Source organism: Belonocnema kinseyi, chromosome 6 (genome assembly GCF_010883055.1).
Source record: "Belonocnema kinseyi isolate 2016_QV_RU_SX_M_011 chromosome 6, B_treatae_v1, whole genome shotgun sequence".
In the NCBI taxonomy this organism is placed as follows: Eukaryota; Metazoa; Arthropoda; class Insecta; order Hymenoptera; family Cynipidae; genus Belonocnema; species Belonocnema kinseyi.
Window position 1 is genome coordinate 28660858 of NC_046662.1, and position 17037 is coordinate 28677894.

The following is a 17037-nucleotide window of genomic DNA, read 5'->3' on the forward strand; positions in this document are numbered from 1 at the left end:
AATTTTTCCTGGGATCTTAAAAAAAAGAATTTCATTATGTTAAGTTCGGTAGGAAAATGATAAAATCAGGATTATTTTCCAATCTTAAAAAAAAACTAAATTCAACATTTTTTCTTTTATCAATAATGTTCAGAAATATTTATAAATAATTTTTATCATTGAATAGAATTACTTATTTGGAGATTTTTATTTATTAATTTGTTTATGATAAATTATTTTTAATTTAAACGTCATTTTAAAGTATATTTGTTTAGTACAAAGCATTTTCGTGAAAAAATTGCAAATCTGCAGGAAAATCTATCAAACTCAATTTGTTTTTAGTGCTTCAATATGCAGTAATTCAACCTTATCTAAAATCTTCATGTCTCAGCTCGAGCTACGATATCGTGACGGATGACCGTATATCATCAAGATCGGCAACAATTCTTTCTAAAAGTGTTAGTTTTTAACTTTAAGGGTAATTATATTACAAATTTTATAAATAATATAAATTACTCACCTTAATTAATTTTCAACTTTTTTTTTAAACAACAGCATTTCTTTGCAAAATAACAGTTTTTAAAAACTATTTATTTTTTAACGTTATTTCATTATTTGTTTTTAATGTTAAATAATTATAAACTGAACCAAAAAAGAATAAATTCAAACCAGTTCTATTTTTAATGAAAACAAATTAAATTGTCACTAAATGAGACGCATTTTATATAAAATAGTTGAATTTTTGGATTCCCAATAAAAAATGCAATAATTGATATCTCAAGCAGAAAATTTAATTCATAAAAAAGACGAATATTCAACACAATATTTTTTGACTTTTTTATAAATCTTTCGAAATTTAATTAAATCTTGTACAATTATTATTTTTTCAATAAAGGATCATTTAGATTTTTTTTTCAAATTAAAAAAAAATGTTTTAATATCTTTCTAAAATTTCAACAAAAAATCCTTATGAAATTTCTTTATTCTCTTGGAACCTTTTAAAATTCTTATTAAGCTTATTTTTTCCGAAATCTTCAAAAATGTACATTTTCTTTTAAATTTGTTCAAATTTTTATGTTTGAATCTTTTCAAAAAATATTTCTAAATATATTGAATTTTTTTAAACTTAAAATTAATCTTTTATCATAAAACTTAAATCATTAAGAATTTTTTCAGATATATTATTCTTAGTACTGATAATTTATAGTTAACTATTGCGACAATTTTTTTTCCTTCGGATTTTAAAATAAAATTTTTCAATTTCGCAAAGACTGAAAATGTTAGAAAAAATTAAGTAAGTTTAATAGATATTTGGGAGTTTTTTTTTAAGAACTTTTAAAGTTTTCAAGAGACTGCACAAATTTTCTTTAGATTTCTGAAAAAATTCAAAGAATTCTTGATTATGAAAAATAAATTTTAGTAGAAATTTGATAAATCTTTTAGAACCTTTTTAAATTATATCTTAAAATCTTTAAAAAGAGTGTAGAAGATTTTAAAGTAAAATTTTTAAATTTTGCAAGATTGAAGATTTAAAAAAATCGATTAAGTTTATGAAATATTGAGAAATATTGGAAGGATAAACAACAATTTTAAAACTAGAAAATTTTAAACAATATCTAGACCAAATTTTCTTATGATTTATGAGCATGTTTTTTATCTTAAAATATAATTTATCCAAAATTATCAGAAAAGGACCTGGAAAATTGTAAGTTTTGAGGAGATTAAAAATATTTACTAAAATTTATGAAATCTTTTTAAACTTCTTCTAAACGAATTTTTCCTAATATTTTATAGAATCCTGCAAATTAAAAAAAGTTTCTTTAATATTTTCAACATTCTTTTTCGAAACAACTAAAAGCTTTAACAAGCTTTTTGAATTTTCTCAAGAATCTTATAAAAAAAATTGAGATAACTTTAAAATCCAAAACTGATATCACTTTTTCATTGCGCTCAGAGCTTAAAATCTAACTTTAGCTAAAATTTAAACGTTGCAAAAATGTTAACAAATAAATAGTTTGTTAAAATTTTTATTGAGCATAAAAAATTACTTTCCAGTCGAATAAAAAAACTAGACTGTAAAGATTATATTATACAAATAAACCAATGTTTTATAAAAAATTTGAGTGAGTTTAAGAGATACTTAGAAGTTTTGAAAAGATCCTAACGTAATAAAAACTTTTAAGATAATTTCGGAATTTTGTAAGGTTTCAAGAAAATGTAAAAATTATTTAAGTGCCAACATTTGAAAAATTTCAAGAGATTTCTGAAATTCTCCAAGAAGAACATGAAAGATTTTGTGACCACTTTCTTAATTTTGCAGAATTAAAAAAAAATTTACCAAAAATTTGAATTATTTAAAAATATTAGAAGGTTTAAACATGTATCGAGTGATTAAAAAATTAATTTTTTAAAGATTGATGGGGGATTTTGTTGAATCCTTCATTTTTTTAAATGAACTTGAAGAATATATTGAAAAAGATTTCAAAACATTTCTTCAAATTTATAAAAATAGTAGAAGATTTTTAAGAAAAATTTTTCAATTTGGTAAGATTAAAAAATAATAAAAAAAGTCGAGTAAATTCAGAAAACATTTGGAAGATTTGAAGATATTGAAAAAGTATTTTTAAATGTAAAATATTTTTAAAAATGCAGGTTTTTTTTAAAGATTTCAAACCAAAATTTTAGAAGCTTTAAAAGAATTTGGAAAGGTTTCAAGTGAATAAACAATTTTTCTTAAAATTCTTAGGAAAATTTGGAAGATTTTACGGCAATTTTGTTGCATTTCGAATGATTTAAAAAAAATTTTAACTCGAGTCATTTGAAACTATTTTCTGGAATTAAAGAGGTTTTAAACAAATTAAAAATATTTTTATATTTGGAAGCATTTCCGAAAATGTATTAAATATTTTTATTTATTCCAAGCTTCTAAAAATTTCGAACATCTTTTAAAAAAGCTTGAATTTCTCCTAATATTTTGTAAAATCCTATAGAATATTTTTTTTTCAAATCTTCTAGGATCTTTTTTGACACATCTGAAATATATAAAAAAAAATGCAATTTTCTTTTAATCTAAGCTATTTCAATATATTTGTGACTAAAAAAAATATTTTAAAAACATTCACTGTTATATAAAAATTCAAAATATTGTTCAACTTATTTCAATACAGAACTTTGTCTCAAAAATATTTCGTTTTGTTTAGAAAACGTCTATCATGTTTTAAAATAGAATACAAAAAATGATATGCAACTGTCGATTTATGTGTTCCAAAACTTTTAACAAATAAATATATATTCAGAATCTTGATTTCTTATTAAATATTAATTTTGCCCTCAAATCGAAATATTTCAAGCTTACTTAGCCCGCGATTGATGATGCTTGTTAGGAATAAAAATTAGATTTTCTATTAAACAGTATTACAATAATTCAAAGAATAGTGCATATTTATTAAACAATTTAAAATTATTCACATGGTGGCAACCTTAAGATCATGCTTCACCAATAAACAAATTTCTTTAGTCTTTCACTAATAAATTCTTAAAATAAATACATTTTTTGTAACACTGAATTATGGGATGGACCGTGTGACAACTAAGTCACGTAACATTTTAATTCGTTATGAAAAGTGCGGAATGAATTTATTTAATTTTTAAAATATTTTTAGGACAAAAATATGTCTTTAAAAACTTTTAATAAATAAATATTTATTCGAAATCTTTTCTTTATTAAAAATTATATTTCCTACTTAACAATCTTACAATAATTTAAAAAGTAGTGCATATTTCATAAATAATTCAAAACGATTTACATTAACATGGTGACAACCTGAGTATCATGCTTCACCAATAAACAAATTTCTTTTGTCTTTCGCTAATAAATTCTAAAAGTTCACACACAGTTTTTGTAACACTAGATTATGTGATGGACGGGGTGACGACTAGACCACGTGACATTCCCATTTGTTGTAAGAAGTGCGGAATGAATTTATTTGATTTGCTTAGTACGAATGTATCTGTGCCAAAGCTTTCAAAAAGTAAATGTTTATTTGAAATCCTTTTTTAAAATAAAAATTAGATTTCCTATTAAGCAATCTTACAATAATTAAAAAATAGTGCTCATTTAATAAACAATTTAAAATCATTTACCTAGACATAGTGGCAGCCTCAAGATCATACTTCACCAATAAACAAATTTCTTCTCTCTTTCACCAATAAATTCTAAAACCAAATACATTTTTCGTAACACTGAATTATGGGATGGACGGAGTGACAACTAAACCACGTGACATTTCCTTTTGCTGTGACACGTGCTGGATGAATTAAAATGTCGCGAATACTACTTTCGTGATTCAAGTTCCATGATCGTGATGTTGGATGCGTGAGGAAAAAGAAATTCGTGCATTGTTGACAAACACGATACCATTGATTAAAAGGAGTGCGAAGTTTCACGAGTGCTGTCGACACCTCACGAGCTCCTCTTATCGATTTAATTCAGGGCGCTCAGGTTTAAACTCTATTCTGAAAATTGCGCATTCTCACGAATAAATTAACTATTATCCTTGAAAAAAATTCTTCGTTACTTTCTGTATCGCTGCATAAAATAGGTTCCAGTGGATCGCGTAATAATATATAAAATATATTGCAATAACTGCTGTGCTGCAGGTGACTGCAGGTGGTTGTAGGTGAATTCAAGCGAGTTTGATTGTTTTCAATTCATAAAAATTAGGAAGTTGAAACTATCACTTTGGATGAATAATTTAAAAAAATAAATAAAAAATCTGCCTTAGCGCGGATTTGAACCCAGAATGGGATTATGCATGATTCGAGCATGAATCAGTTACGCCACCATCGCCTTAGCAGATATTTCCTGGTTCAAATCCGGAATCTGTCTAAATAAGACTCACGGGAATTTATAACCAAAAAGGAATAATTTTGATAAAAATCGTTGAACTTTTAAATAATTGTATGATATGTTTTCAACAAAACAAGGTACTTGTTAACCAAATAGAGCATTTTTCAAGCAAAGTACATAGTTGAATTTTTAATTCAAAAAGACCAAATAGTTTAACTTCCAACTGAAAACAATGAATTTTTAATTAAAAATAGAATAGTCAACTCTTAAGTTAAAAAAGTAATTAAGAAACAAAAAGAAAAACGAATTTACAACAAAATAGTGAAACTAAAAAAGGGTAATTTAAAATAAAAAATAAAATATTTTTATTTACAGTTTAAAATTTAATTTTTAAACCAAAAAGATGATTTTTCAAGCAAAAATTTTAATATTTGCCCAAAACGGAGAATCTTCAACAAAATAAATGAATTTTCAACACAAAGTTCAGTTTTCACCCTTATTCTTCTCGGTTTTCAATTTTCAAGCAAAAATATTAATTGTAAACATAGTTAAACTTTCAGCACTCAACAAATTTTTTCAACAAAAGAGTACAATTTTTAACAACAAATTTTCATTTTCACAAAATTCTTGAATTTTCTACCAAGCAGATTATATTGAGCTGCGTAATTGCAATTTAAAATAAACATAAATTTTCAATCGAAAAAATTAATTATCTACGGAGAAAGAAGAACTTTAAACATAATAAAGGAAATAATAATAAGAACCAGGAACTTGCTTTTTTGAAAATGATCAATTTTCCACTAAAAATAAAATAGATCATTTTCAATTGAAAAACTTAAATTTTTGTCACAAAAAATTTTTCAACATATTAGTTAAATTTTCAACGTGAGAGATGATAAAATTATAAATCTTGAACTGGAATAGTTAAATTTTCAGTTAAAAAAAAATTCTACGAGAAAGCAACGACTTTTCAACAAAAAGTAGGTAGATTTTTAACCAATGAAATTAGTTTTTATACATTCATTTTAAATTACAATCCAATCAGTCAAACCAAATGAGATGAGTTTTCAATGAAAAATTTAATGTTTGAATCTTCATCTGCAAGCAACCATTTCTGAACCGAAAATGGAATGTCTAAATTTTCAGTTTAAAAAATTAACCTAAAAAAGACTAAACAAAAAACTGAAATCTATAACCGATAAAATATATATTTAACAATATAATTCATTTTTTAACCATATTCTTGAGTTTTTAACAAAAAATGTAAATTTACAATTAAAAACATAATATTCAAATTTTTAGTTAATAAAATAAATTTGAAGGAAATAAAAATTAATTTCAAAAAAAAAGTTTAGTTTTGAACTACATTTATACATTTTTTAATGACAATCATAACTGTTTTTCCACGTAATGTTTAACGTTTTTGTTTTTCAGCAATTTTGAGCAATAGAAGTTAAAAAATATGTTTTCTACCAAAAACGACATATATGATTATTTTATTATACGAATTATCAGTAAATTAATTTTAGTAATAAATTTATTATGTATTTTATGTATTTGCATTAAATATCATTCATAGTCATTTAATTTTTTTCTTAAAGAAAAAAATAAACTCTGAATAATAGCCCTCTTCACTACACTTTGCATTGAATAAATAAATATGAAAAATAATAATTAAATAATTTGTTACCACGATTTTGTTAGAAATTTAATTTTGATCATTTACAAAACAAAAAAACTTTCAAGTAAGTCATTCCAGAATTGTGACCTGTAGAATATTTGAAACAGTAAATACCAGGTTGTTGATAAACATATTATTTGTTTAAAGTTGATTTTTCATAATATTTATTATTTTCAGATTATTCTTTCTTATCTCATGAGTTATTTTTTCCATAATATTATTTAATAGACAAAATTTGCATTTAAATAATAATTATTATTATAATTAATATGAATAAATCTAATTAACAAATGCAGCATTTGGTTATTTTTGACAAAAAAAGTTAGTTTTTTTCTATTTAATATTTCTACTTGTTTAACACAAGGCAGTTTAAATACCAGGTAGGTTTAAATAATAAATTTTATAATTGTTGTAATGAAAATTTTTAACAAATGAAAAATTGGTACATTTTTATCATGTCAGCATTTTTTTAGTTCTCTTATTTTTAATTAAATATTTTAATTTAGACTCTAGTAATCTTTATTTAATAATTTGCACTATAATTATAAACATATTTCATTAAAAATTTCAGAATATGGGTGTTTTTTATTGACTTATTAATATATTTTTATTAATTTATATTATATATTTTGACTTCACCTGTATTTGCCTAACAAAGGACAGTTTGAATACTAAGCATGAATCAACAATAATTGTGTGATTGTTATTAATAAAATTGATAATTTATAACAAATTCGGACATAATTTAGCCTAAAAAAATTGTTTTCGGTGTTAGTATGTTTAATTAAATACATCATGGTAATTTAAGCACTAATTAAAAATTCATAAATTGTATTATTATTATAAACAAATGCAGAAATTCGGTCCTTTTTGACGAAAATTTTTATTGCAATAGTAAAATTTATAATTTTATAAATTATAATTGATGCGTAAATTAACATTATTTATTTAATTTAATAACAGACCACAACTGAAAAAATCTTTTTTTAGTTTTAAGAAGATTCCAATTTCCATTTGCTATTAAATTAGGTTATAACAAGCATTATATTTATAGTTTAATTACGCCTAGCATTCAAAATATGTCATTTTTACAAATAATAGTTAAATTCCTTTAAAAAACGGTCAAAAAGTGCAATTCTTTGGAATCCCTCACAATATTTCGAAATCTTTTTAAATCCTTTAAAATAGTTTCGAATCATTTCGAATATTTTTAAATCTCTTGAAATCCCTTTAAATATTTCGAATCTTTTAAAAGCATTGCTTCCAGAAAATTAAAAATTATAAATGATTTTGTCAATTTAAAGAATCTAAAAAAGTTTAAAAAATGTATCAAGATTGTTTACAAAATTTCACAAACCCTAACTCACTTATTTGAAAACGTATAAATTTAAAAAAGAAAACATATTTGGTGAAATTTCCGTAGAGTTCAGATTTACAAAAAAATATTAGAAAATTATTTTCTTACAACAACTATTAATTAATATTAACAAAGCCGAAGATAACTAGACGCATTTTTGTTCTTTCTAAAACGCATTGCATATAATGATTGTTAAGAGAATACCAGTTAATTATAAAGGTTAACATTTTAACTTCTAATAACAATTATATAAACGCAGAGATAAAAATTAAATGAAAATTAAGTACCAATTATCATCTTGAGGACTGGACTGATTTTCTACCTTGCAATTATTTTCTAAGCTCGTCATTGAAAATATTCAGTAGAAATATAAATAATTCATATTATAAATTAGGTCAATTTTTTTAAGCCACTAACTGTCAACTAACTTTGCGGTTATTTTCGGGGAACTTTGATTGATTTAGATTGATCTCGATTAATCGCCATGACGTTAAGGTAGTGAAGTCATCTACTTTGAAGATAGATTGTGAATTGAAATTTAGAAATGAAATTTTATATCTAATTAAAAATAAGACAAAATAAATAATAAAAAAGGTTACACGAACCTTATTTACATGAAAAAGTGACCTATTTGAAACAAAAATATTGTTTAAAGTGCCTGATAGGCAGTATTAATGTGAATTAAAAAGAATTCAAAAGAATTCAATTAAATCAATAAGAATTACTAAATTTTTTAGGAATTCATAAAAAATAAATATAATCAAAGTTAAATATAAAGTAATTTAAATGAATTTAAAAAAATTCCATTGGTTTCAGTAAGATCGCAGTGAATTTAGCAGAATTCAATTAAATTAAAATAAAACTGTAAGTAAATAAAAAAAAAATGACTTGAAAACAACTCAAAAACATTTAAAAAATGCCTTACATTTTGTTTTAACTTGGAGTGAATTTAAAAGAATTCCAATGAAGTCTGAAGAATTTAAGCGAATCTAAAAGAATTCGAATGAATTAAAAAGGATTCAATTAAATTCAAAATAATTCAAGTAAATTCAGAAAAATTCAAATCATCCTAAATATTTCATTGATTTCAGTAGAATTAGAGTTAATTTAGAAAAATAAAATGGAATTCAAGACACTTTTATTGTATCCATAGGAATTCAAATGAATCAATCGAAATTTAAAAAATTTCCATCCAATTGATTAAAATTTGAGTAAACAGAATTAAGAGCAAATTCAATAGAATTTGAATAAAGTAATGGAAAAACAATTAATTAAATCAATGTAGAGTTAATTTAAAGGGATTTAAGCACATTAAAAAGAATTCAACACAATTCATAAAAATTCTAGTTGAATTTTTAAAACATCATGTGAATTTAATAGACTTCGAAAAGATGAAAAAACTTCTCCGAATTTATTAAATTTATAGTGAATTTAGACAAATTTAAAATAATGTTGAAAAATGTGATGATATTTATAAGAATTCCGGATAAATTGGAAAGAATTCGACTGAATTTAACAAAATCAAACAATTTCATTAATTTTATTAAAATTTGAGTAAAATTAGAAGAATCCGTGAAAATTTATGAGCATTCATTAGAATTTGATAGAATTTAAAAAAATCTAATTAAAAAGTTTCTATCCTATTGAGTAAAATAAGAGTGAACAGAATTCAGAGCGAATTTAACTGAATTTTAGGGAATGGAAAAAAAGGAATTAAATGAAATTCGAGTTAATTTCAATGAATTTAAGAAATTTTAGAAGAATTGAATGCAATTCATAGAAACTCTAGTTAAAGTATTAAAATATCAAGTAAATCGAAAACACTTCAAAAATATTTTTTGAACTCATTGAATTTATTAAACTTACAGTGAAATTAGAATTTTTCAATTTGATTCAAGAGAATTAGATCAAATTTACCAGAATTTCAATGAAAATTAAACGAATTCAGGATAAATTTCAATTCAAGTTAAATTCAAAAGAATTCAACTGAATTTAACCAAATCAACAAGTTCTATTATTTTATAAAAATTATAGTGAATTAGGAAGAATATAGCGGAATTCTGGAGAAATTTACGAAATTCATCAAAATTGAAAAGAATTGAACAAAGTGTGACAAATAAAAAATATCCATATTATTGAGTAATATAAGAGTAAATATAATTCTGGGCGATTACAGCAGAATTAGAATGAATTGAAAAAAATGAATTCAATATTTGAAAGATGGAATCCAATTCAATCCAATTTGATAAAATGCCTTGAAATCTGAGGTGATTTTATACGAATTGAGGGCAAATTAAAAAAAAAACTTAGTTTTAATCCACTAAATTGAGTATAATTCAGTGATTTAAAAAGAATTCAAGTGAATTCGAGGGAATTCTAATTATCCAGAGTATTCCATTAATTCCAGTAATATCAGAGTAAGATTATAAGAATTCCAGGTAAATTTGAACAATTTCAGGATAATTTCACAAGAATTCAAATCAATGCAAGTTCAATTCAAGAGAATTCAAATAAATTTATAATAATTGACAAAATTCCATTGATTTCAGTCAAATTGGAGTGAATTTAGAAAACTACAGGGGAATTTAAAAGTATGTAATAAAATTCATAAGAATTTTAAAGAATAAGAATCTAAATGAATTAAAAAAAAAGTTCAAGGGAATTTGAGTGAATCGAAAAAAAACTGAATGAAATAAACTTCTATATGATTCAAAGGAATTGGGAGGATAAGTAGAATTCAATAAAATTGATATTGATCCCTTGTTAAATCTAAAAATAGCAAGTGAATTATATATATAATTACAAAAACCCATTTAATATATTTAATTAAATTGAATTCGGATAAATTCAAGAGAATTTGGCGAAATTCTTTAAAATACTAGGTGAATTTAAAAAAATTAAAGATGAATTAGAAAGAGGCAATTCACTGAAATGTCTGTGAATTAAAAGAATTAAAAATAGCTAAAATATTTAATTTATATCAGTAAAATCAGATAAAATTTATAAAAACTCAAGAAAATCCAAAAAAATTCGATAAAATTCATATGAATTCAAGGTAAATCCCAGATAAATTAAAAATAATTCAAGATACTGGAACCAAATTTTTTAAATCTAAAATAATTTCATTGATTTTGGTAAGATTGAAATGAATTCAAAAGGATACAAGGAAATTTGACAGACTTTTATGAAATTTATAAGAATTTGAGAGGACTAAAGAAAATTATAAAAATACAAATTTTCATCGAGTTGAGTAAAATCAATGGCAAACGGAATTCAGGGCAAATTGAACGGCAAAAGTGAATTGAAAAGAATTCAAACATATTTATAATATGCAATAAATATACATATTATATTTGAAGTAAATTTCTAAACATTCAAAGAAGTTCAAAAGAATTTAATGAAATGCCTAAAAATCACAGGTGAGTTAAAAAAAACATAAAAAACTTTATGATGGATTAGAAGAAAACTAAAAAAAAAATGTAATTCATGGCATTGGGTGAATTGAGAAGAAATCATTTAAATTAAAAAGAATTAAAAATATCCAAATGTTCCTATAATTTCCGTAAACTAATGAAAACATTTTTATCAATTCTAAGCAATTCCATTGCATTTAGATAAATGGAAGTAAATAAGAATCTAAACAAATTCGTAGGAATTCACGGTGATTTTTAAAGTCTTTCTGATGAATTTAAAAAAATTTTAAATCCATTTTATTCAGTGAAATCCTAGGAAATTCGTATAGTTTCAGAGAGAATTCAAAAGAATTCAAGAAAATTCAGGAATAGTAGAATTCAATAGTAGTTAAATCTTGCGTTCTCTGTTTTAAAACTGATTTGATGTAAAAAATCCGATCAATAGAAAAAAAAATTTCTTTGATCTTAAGAATAGAAATGATGTTGACTTAAGAAAGAAAAAAATGATTATTTATGGAAAAAGTTTAAATCTTACGAAAAATCCAATTAATTAATGTGCGAGTGAAGAGAATTCAGAGCGAATTTAACAGAATTTGAATGAATTAAAGGGAAAAAATGAATTAAATAAACTTCGAGTTAGCTTAAAGGATCTTAAGCAAATTGAAAAGAATTCCATAAAATTCAGAATAATTCTAGTTAAATTTTTAAAATATGAATTGAGTTGAATACATATAAAATTTTTTTTAAATTTCTCTGAATTCATTAAATTTATACTGAATTTAAACATACTTAAAATTACTTTCAAAAATTCGATGAAATTTATAAGAATTCCAGATAAATTTGCATGCATTTAGGATAAATTCATAACAATTCAAAACCATTAAAGTTAAAGTGCAAAGAATTCGAATGAATTTAACAAAATCAAAAAATTTAATTTATTTTAGTAAAATTTATGTGAATTTAAAAGAATCCGTGAAAATTCAAGAGACTTATGTGAAATGCATAAGAATTTGAAAAAATAAAAAAAATTTCTAGAATAGAAAAAACTTAAAAATTATTTTTTTAATTCGCTGAGTTTATTAAATTTACACTGAATTTAGAAATTTTCAATATGATTTAAGATAATTCGATCAAATTTACGAGAATTTGAATTAAATTTAAACGAATTCAGTATTAATTTCAATTTAAGTTAAATTCAAAAGAATTCAACTAAAATTAACAAAATCAACAAATTCTTTTGATTTCGATAAAGCTAAAGTGGGTTTAGAAGAATATAGGAGAATTCAGTAGATATTTATTGAATTTATCAAAATTCGAAAGAATCAAAGAAAATAAAATTCAAGTGAATTGAAGCGAATTTAAAGGAATTCAAAATATCGAGAGTTTTCCATTTTAGTAATAATAAAGTGAGATTATGAGAAATGCAGGTCAATTTAAAGGGATTTAGAATAAATTGCTAAGAATTAAAATCAATGCAAGTTCATTTCAAAATAATTCAAATGAATTTCAAATAATCTACCAAATTCCATTGATTTCAGTCAAATTGGAGTGAATTTAGAAAAATATAGGGGAATTTAGAAGTCTTTTAGACAATTCATAGTAATTTTAAAGAAAAGGAATTTAAAGAGAGTACAAGAGAATTTTACTGACTTGAAATAAATACTGAGTTAAATGAAATAAATATAATTCAAAATAATTGGGGGGATAAGAAGAATTCAATAAAATTAATATTAATATCTAGTTGAAGATAAAAATATCAAGTAAATTTTACATATATATTTGTGATTGAATTTGTTTACAGTTGCTTCTTTCCAATTTTTTAAATAATTATTGGCTATTTTTTCGTAGATAACATTCCTTATAACGACACTGCTTATAATTTAAAAAATAAATAATATTTAAATATAGTTATTTCTTTTTAACATGTACTCTTTAAAAAACGCTATTTTAACGATTTCACTCAGGAAAATTCACTTGCCAAATTGGGAACGGTAAAGTTCAAAGAAATTCTCATTAAAAATTATCTATTTTAAGTGAATTGTAATTAGTAATATTATTTTGATGCTTAATAAACTCATTAAAAAACTATTTTTTCAGAGACCTATTTTTCGGAACAACTAACTGGTAAACCTGGAGCAAAAACATAAATGTTGCAAAAAATAATGTTATTTATATAAATAAGATTAATTATACATACTATTCTTGAATCATCCCATACAATTGTCCATCCTAAACGCATAAGTACTGTGTGCCCTCTCATTATTTCTTGCATATATTAAATAATAAAACAATATTTTAATTATTTACAATATTCACACAGTTAAATATTAGTTATTTACTTATATAAATATATTTATAATTTAAAAAACGCACAGACGAGGCAGCAAAACATTAAAATTTTGTATTCTGATGTAACGAAATTTGAATATACCGCCAAATTATCTAAAATGGAGTTGAGATTGTAGGTTATGTTCACTTCGAATGGAATTGTGCATGAGAATAGTTCTAAATCCAAAAGTCGAACTCTAGCGCCACCTGTCGCCTGAATTAAAAAAATACAGTTACCAACACAGCAGGTGTTACCGATAAAGTAGAACATATTTACCATCAATTATTATTTTTATAAAAATAAAAATTCTTTTCTAACTCCACTGAGGATATAGACCATCCTTTTGCGTTAATTAATACACTCCCCGAAAGTTTTCCGCTTTTTTTTAACTTTTATTTTTACATATGGGAAAAAATTTCGATCTTGGGACTGGCTTGATCGGTTGATTGGAGTGTCACATGCCCTTAAACCTTAATAATATCTAAGCAAAATAAGGCCTATTTGTAATAACAAATAAGCTTATGAACAAAAATGATTGATAGGAATCAATGATTTATATGCTAATTTTTATAAATTAAATTTCCTTACATAACAATAGATTCAAAATTTTCGCAATATTCATGTTGCTTTCTTTTTATGCTATCATATACTTTTGGAATTTCCATACAAGTAGAGTTGATCTAAAACTGCATCTTAACGAATCATTCAATCATCATAATCATGATAGGGTGAGTCGAGATAGACAATTTTTAACAGTCAAATTTTCTACTTCTCTATGCAAATTTGAGTTACTTTATGGACTCGTGCCACACCCACTATTCTCGATCCTATCTCAATTTTTCTCAATGCCAACCGGTTCATCTAGTCACTTGGAATATCAACCGTCATTCTCTCGAAAAAAATTATTCTTTCCTCTTGCCTTCAACTTGAAACCATAAAAAAAAGATATACGCAGAAAATGATTTGGTTGAATAAACAAAACATGTGATGGTTCAACTACATGATATGGTTGTTATAAGGACAACAAAATATTTGGTTGAGCGAGCCGCATTTTTGGTTATTTTAACCAAATCTTTTGGTTGATTTTTGGCAGATTTGACCAAAAAAATTTTTTGGGCCAATCAAATATTTTGTTGGATTAACCAAAATTTGTTTTTTGCACCAAATTTTTAGGTATGTCCAAGAAAAAAATTTTATTTGGTACAAGAAATTTATTTTTCCGAATGTAATTAAATGACATCTTTCCTGTTTTTTCGAAAGATATTGGTTTTTAATTTATCCAAGTATCATAATTGTAAAGCAGACTTTTTTTATTTAGGGTCATATATCTTCAATTAATTTTCAATAAAATTTGTTTGATATTATAAAATTAGGTAACATTGAGAACAAAAAATTTTCTTAGAATTGAAAATTAAATAAGAATTTATGTCAATTAAGTTAGGTTTTGGTTTGGCCGATATCCGTGGCCGAAATGACTTATAAAATATCACTTAAAAAACTCTCTTAGCTCAATTTTCTTAGGTTTCATATTCATTAAAAAGCTATTAGCACTTAAAAAAAATTCAATACAAAAATTGTTTAATCTTAATTCTAATCAAAAGAATCTTCTTAATAATCGTTAGATTAATCCCTGCTTCAGAATAATGGCATCTTATCACGCTAGCATAAATGCTACTCAGAAACGCACATACGAAAATGCCTCTCAGAATAATATCCAATCATAATCGATTGCCTCTTCAAGTAGAAGAAAATATGATGAAATACGAGGAAAACAGAAAAAAAAACATGCTAGTGAAAAATTATGTACTTAATACACTTAATAGGGCCATGAACAAAAAAACTTTCAAAACTGAATACACGCACAGCCCAAGTTGCACTTTATTAATTTTAAACATTTTTCAAAATAAACAATTCAAAATCTTTTTTGTTGATTCTGTATTATTTTAATTTTCTCAATGTCTTGCAAGAATATGTACCCAGTGGACACAAAATTTGGCGACGCCTTTACGACATCGTTACGACATGTTTACGACAACTTTACGACAGCCCATGTCTATGTCGTTTCGGTGTCTTTACGATAGCGCAAAGACATCGTCAGATCATACGACTTATTTACGATATCGTAAAGAAACCTTAACGACATGGACATAGGATGTCGTAAAGTTGTCGTAAAGATATCGTAACGATGTCGTAAAGACGTCACCAAACTTTGTACGCACTGGGTATTGAATAGCTGTACATATAAAGTTACACCCTTTTATATGATCATCATTATAAATAATTTAATAAAAATTTTTGAACTATTTTTCAAGGAAAATAATAATTTTTTTACTTGTTTCACATTTTTCTATGATAAGTCACTTCTTTTTAATTACAAGTAGAATAAAATTATTATTTCCTTCGAGAATTATGAACTTAGGCATTTCTAATAAACTGTGTAAAATAATGATAGTGTAAAGGGAAGTAATTCTATATGTATCACGATTAAATACCTGCATTTCCAAGACATTGATAAAAAATTTTTTTTTATATTCTTTCGAAGAAAAATGTAAAACTTATACTAGTGTGCGTATTCATTTTCAAAAATCATTTCTCCCTCTCATAAAACAAACTTTCATATTGAGCATTCTAAACTAAAAAAATTTACTTTTGAATTTAAGCATTATAAAATATACAACCGGAAATTTAGAACCTATAAAATGCTTAATTAAATTCTCATGTTAAATTATGAAGGAAATGAAAAATAATTTAATTCAACAGTTGAATTTTCAATTTTCTTCAACTTTCAGGAGTTGAAAATTCACCTGTTAAAAATGGAAGAAAATTAAATTAAATTGATAATTGAATTTTCAACGGTCGTAAATTCATCTGTTAAAATTTTTTTAAAAACTCAACTATTGAAAATGGAAGAAATTTGACCTTTCAAGAGACATTTTTCAAAAAGATGAAAATTCAATTTCAATACTTGAACTGTTCTGAAGTTTAAAATTCAAAATTCTCAAAACGTCAAAATTGAATTAAAATGATAATTTAGTTTTTAGTACTGAAAATGAATGAAAATTATATTTACAGCTGTTAGAAATTCAACGTTAAAAACTTAAGAAAAAATAATGTTTTTCCAAATTCAATTAAATTGATAAATGAATTTTCATAAGGTGAACTTTTAACAGCTGAAAATTCATCTGCTGCAAATTGATAAAAATTGAAAATCAGATTTTCAGCTGTTAAAATTTTTACTATTAAAAATTGAAGAATATCCAACTGTTGAAAATTGAATTTGCAACAGGTAAATTCTTAAAGTGTTGAAAAATTCATATTCAATTTATAACATTTAAAAATTAAATATTCAATTTGCTTTAATTTTTAACATTTCACTTTTCTTTAATTTGTAACACTAAATTTTAATACAAAATTTGCTTTTTTCTGACA

General features: G+C 23.8%; 1 protein-coding gene across 2 annotated transcripts in view; it reads right to left on the reverse strand.

Annotated features, from left to right (window-relative positions):
- The window catches only part of LOC117175649 (cytosolic carboxypeptidase 4-like), a 328784-nt gene extending 320524 nt beyond the window's left edge, over positions 1-8260 (reverse strand). Inside the window, exon 1 of one of the 2 annotated variants that reach the window (XM_033365360.1) lies at positions 8154-8260. In XM_033365360.1, coding sequence (XP_033221251.1) covers positions 8154-8215 — 62 coding nt within the window. In that variant the 5' untranslated portion in view covers positions 8216-8260. Of the gene's footprint in view, positions 1-4122; positions 4372-8153 lie in introns of those variants that run through there. The other variant, XM_033365361.1, reaches the window with a different exon arrangement.
- Positions 8261-17037: the final 8777 nt, after the last annotated feature.